Consider the following 3,886-nt stretch of genomic DNA (forward strand, 5'->3'; position numbering starts at 1 on the left):
TTGAAAATAAATCTGTATTATCCATAAGTGTAAATTGGTGGGATGGAAAAATAAATTAATTGTATCAATTTAATATAAAGTACTTGGGCCAGCAAAGAGTTTAATTTATTTATACCCTTGAGTAAAAATGTTTTCTTACCTCTGAACTAGAGTGTTAAAAAGGATTATTATATACCTACCTAATAGTATAATACCTAATCAAATTAATAATTGATATTGTTTTAGTTAACTTCTAATTAACTAATTGTTCATTTGTTCTGACTAAGTTCTAGTTATGTCAAAGATTATGAAGACAATGTTATTGATTTTTACGACTGTGATCTTAGCAGTATTGAGAACTCGGATGTTGAAGATAATCTACTGTTGTCTTTTGAAAATGATTCTTCAATAGATGATTGGTAATGTTTTTTATAAATACATTTTTTTTTAAATATTTTACCTCTATACTCTCATTACTTGCCTTGTCCGTTAACTCATGAATAATAAACTGACACAGAGTGTAGGTCCCACAATGTGAGATTGTGTATGGCGAGTACGCAAAAAAAACAGTCCACTACACTCTTACACTCATTTTACCCAGAGTCATCCCTGTGAAAGTGTAGGAACTAGGAGCAGCATTATCATATTTAGAATTTAACATTATATATTAGGTCACTGGTGTTCCTGGTAAGCCGTGGAGTGGTAAATAAAAAAATAGTAATTTATTGATTAATTGTAGAACATATTTTTATTTTTAGTTTCTGAGTAATAAATGTATTGGTAATGTAGTAAAATACATATTTTGAACCTAAGTTATTGATACTTTAATTATTTATTTTGCAATTAATAACTGTGTTATTTGATTCAATTTTTAGCATTTTTAATGAAAAAGGAGACAAATTGAAAAATGCAACTAATTCTACCAGTAATGAACAAACATGTAAAAATAGTTTAAAAATCCAAAATGTAGGTTCTCCTTCTGAGAGTCTTAATAATTTGACTAATGTAGAGACTCCAGTTTCATTAATTCATTCACCTAGTCATGAACATCAGAACAATAAGGTAATATTTTATTTTAAAAATAAGTATAATGTGTAAATAAGGAGTTTTCAATATTTTTTAAAAAATCTTATCTGTCTCATTTGTAACAAAATCCCATTTTATATGATTAAAAATGTGTTAAAAAATATGTGCTATGCTTGAAATGTTTTATTGACCTCAAATAATGACAAGGTTTGCTGCGAGTTACAGACTCCTGGTATAAAACATGAATGAATACATTAATTTATTTTATAGATTATGAGTACTAGTATATCTATGAAACAAATGGGAATGAATCCTGATACTGATGATAAGTTGGAAAGTTTTAACCACTCAGATGTCAAAATTGCTGCTTGTAATACAGTACATAGTATCAATGAATCTAACAACATTAATAGAATTGATTCTGATGATTTGTGTAAAGACCAAGGTGAATTAAAGAGTTAGTATCACCATCCAGCATTTATAAAATAATTTACTAACAACAAACCAACAATTAATTGTATGCAGGTAATTTTAATGAGGACCAGAATTTAGAAGTTTTATATGAAAATCATAATCAAAACAATGAAAATAAAACATATTCCGAGTATAATACACATCAGAATATAGAAAAGTCTCTAAGTCCATATAAAGATAGTGGATTTGAAAGTTCAAAAGTATCCAGTGTGAAAAATACTGAAAATGAGGAGATTACTAAAATAAATACAGTTAAATCTACTAGTTCGGATATAAATCAAAGTAATTTAAACAGTGTATAATACTATATTACCTACTGATCTAACCAGTAAGATATTCATACTTCAATCAATAATTGTATTTGCTTATTTTTAGGTGAAATTGAAAAAAAAAAATATTTAGATGAAATTATTAAGAATGAACAATTATTAAATAATTTTGATGAGAAATTAGATGTTAACGAATCGATCGTCTCACCTTATATATCTCAGTCTTTAGCAAAATCTACTAACCTTAAAAGTGCATTGGCAAAAAAAGCAGCTGCAAATATAAATATCCGCGATATGGGTGATAAAGGTAATATTATTTTGTTCATTCCTATATTAAATGATTTAATTTGTAGTTATAAATGTAATAATTTTGTTATGCCAGCCTTGTCCACTTATTTAACTCAACAAACAATGACATTGGATGTCTTAAAGGTTTTACATAAGTCTTTAGATACATGTCCATCATCTGGTGTATTAATGGAAGATCCCGAAGGGTTAGTTGTACCTCTCATGCCACATCAAAAACATGCCATTGCTTGGCTTATTTGGAGAGAAAGTCAGGAGCCACGTGGTGGAATTTTAGGTAGATAGTATACATTAAAAGTATTGATAATGATGTTCTATTAAAATAAATTGGTTATATTATGTTATAGCGGATGACATGGGTTTGGGTAAAACGCTATCCATGATTTCATTAATTTTAAAGTTAAAAGAAAAATTACAAGACAGCTTACTACCACTGGAAGAATCTATTGACAACAAAAGGAATGATTGTAATACTTTATTGAATTAATATCTAATTGAAATTTATACAACACAAATTAATGTAGTTTATGTAATGACAAACATTTTAAAGATAATGTTTACCTATCCATATTTTATCAACTAAGGGAAACCTTATTCCAAATAGATAATTTTCATAAGAAAAATATTTAATTTATTTTTATAGTTATCATTGGTGGAACATTGGTCATTTGTCCAGCTTCCTTGATCAATCAATGGGAAACTGAGGTAAAAACTAAATTGAAACCGGGACTATTAAAAGTTGGCCAATATTACGGAATAAATAGAAATTTTTCAGCTTTAGAGCTGGCAGAAAATGATTTGGTAATTACATCCTACCATGTAGTTATGTGGGATCATAAAATACGACAGAATTCAGTTAGTAAACATTTTATATAAATTATAAAGAATTTATCTTAGTTTAATCATATTGAAAATAATTTTAGAGTCCTTTATATAAAATAAAGTGGGATCGCGTTATTTTGGATGAAGGCCATAATATCAGAAATCATAAAACTCAAACTTCAGTTGCTGTATGTAATATTAAAAGTTTAAATCGATGGGCAATCACGGGAACTCCAATCCATAACAAGGAGGCAGATTTTTTTACTTTGTTGAAGTTTGTTCGTTGCAAGCCGTTTGATGATTGGCCTGTAAGTACAATAATGTATTTCTATTAGATTTCTAATTTTTAATTATTTATTATTTATAACCTATATATGTTTAAACAAATTAGTGTACATATTATGCACATTGTTATTGAATATTGCTACTTTTTGTGTGAATACAATAATTAGTATTTATGCCAGGTCTTCACACAGACAATAACATTAAATAAAATAGTTACTATGTATAAATACGAATTTTGATTATTCAGCCCATGTTGGGGAAGTTGAGTTTTTTAAAATTATTTTGAATTATTTGGAAATTGTAGCTGGTATATATAAAAAAAAATATTGATTTTTCCAAATTTGAAGGTCTGGAAAAGGTGGGTCGGCAATAATGATGATGCAGGGAAACACAGGCTTTCCTTACTCGTTAAAACATTAATGTTAAGACGAACAAAAACAGAGCTTACACAATTTACAACATTTAATTTACCTGTAAAAAAAATTATAACTATTGAAATTGAATTATCAAAAGAAGAAAGAAATGCTTACGAGAAATTACTCTTATTTTCAAGGTAATAATCGTCTTCATTTTATTGAGCCATAGTAAAAAAATAAGTGACTTATGTAATTTATTATTCCAGCAATCTTTTTGCTACATATCTATATGATAGAGCTGCTAAAGAAAAATTATTTGACCCAAGTATCAAAGTGCAATGTAAAGTTCAATATTTTCAAGGTAAAACA

General features: G+C 27.5%; 1 protein-coding gene across 1 annotated transcript; it reads left to right on the forward strand.

Annotated features, from left to right (window-relative positions):
* Positions 1–266: 266 nt before the first annotated feature.
* Positions 267–3,878, forward strand: LOC111030971 (transcription termination factor 2-like; the record flags this gene model as incomplete). Its single annotated transcript, XM_022310724.1, has 10 exons — positions 267–398; positions 855–1,041; positions 1,276–1,462; positions 1,531–1,761; positions 1,933–2,055; positions 2,131–2,331; positions 2,402–2,521; positions 2,698–2,909; positions 2,978–3,150; positions 3,784–3,878. Coding segments are annotated over 10 exons (1,661 nt in total), but the record flags the coding sequence as incomplete, so codon positions are not given.
* Positions 3,879–3,886: the final 8 nt, after the last annotated feature.

Source organism: Myzus persicae, unplaced genomic scaffold (assembly GCF_001856785.1).
Source record: "Myzus persicae strain clone G006 unplaced genomic scaffold, MPER_G0061.0, whole genome shotgun sequence".
Taxonomy (NCBI): Eukaryota; Metazoa; Arthropoda; class Insecta; order Hemiptera; family Aphididae; genus Myzus; species Myzus persicae.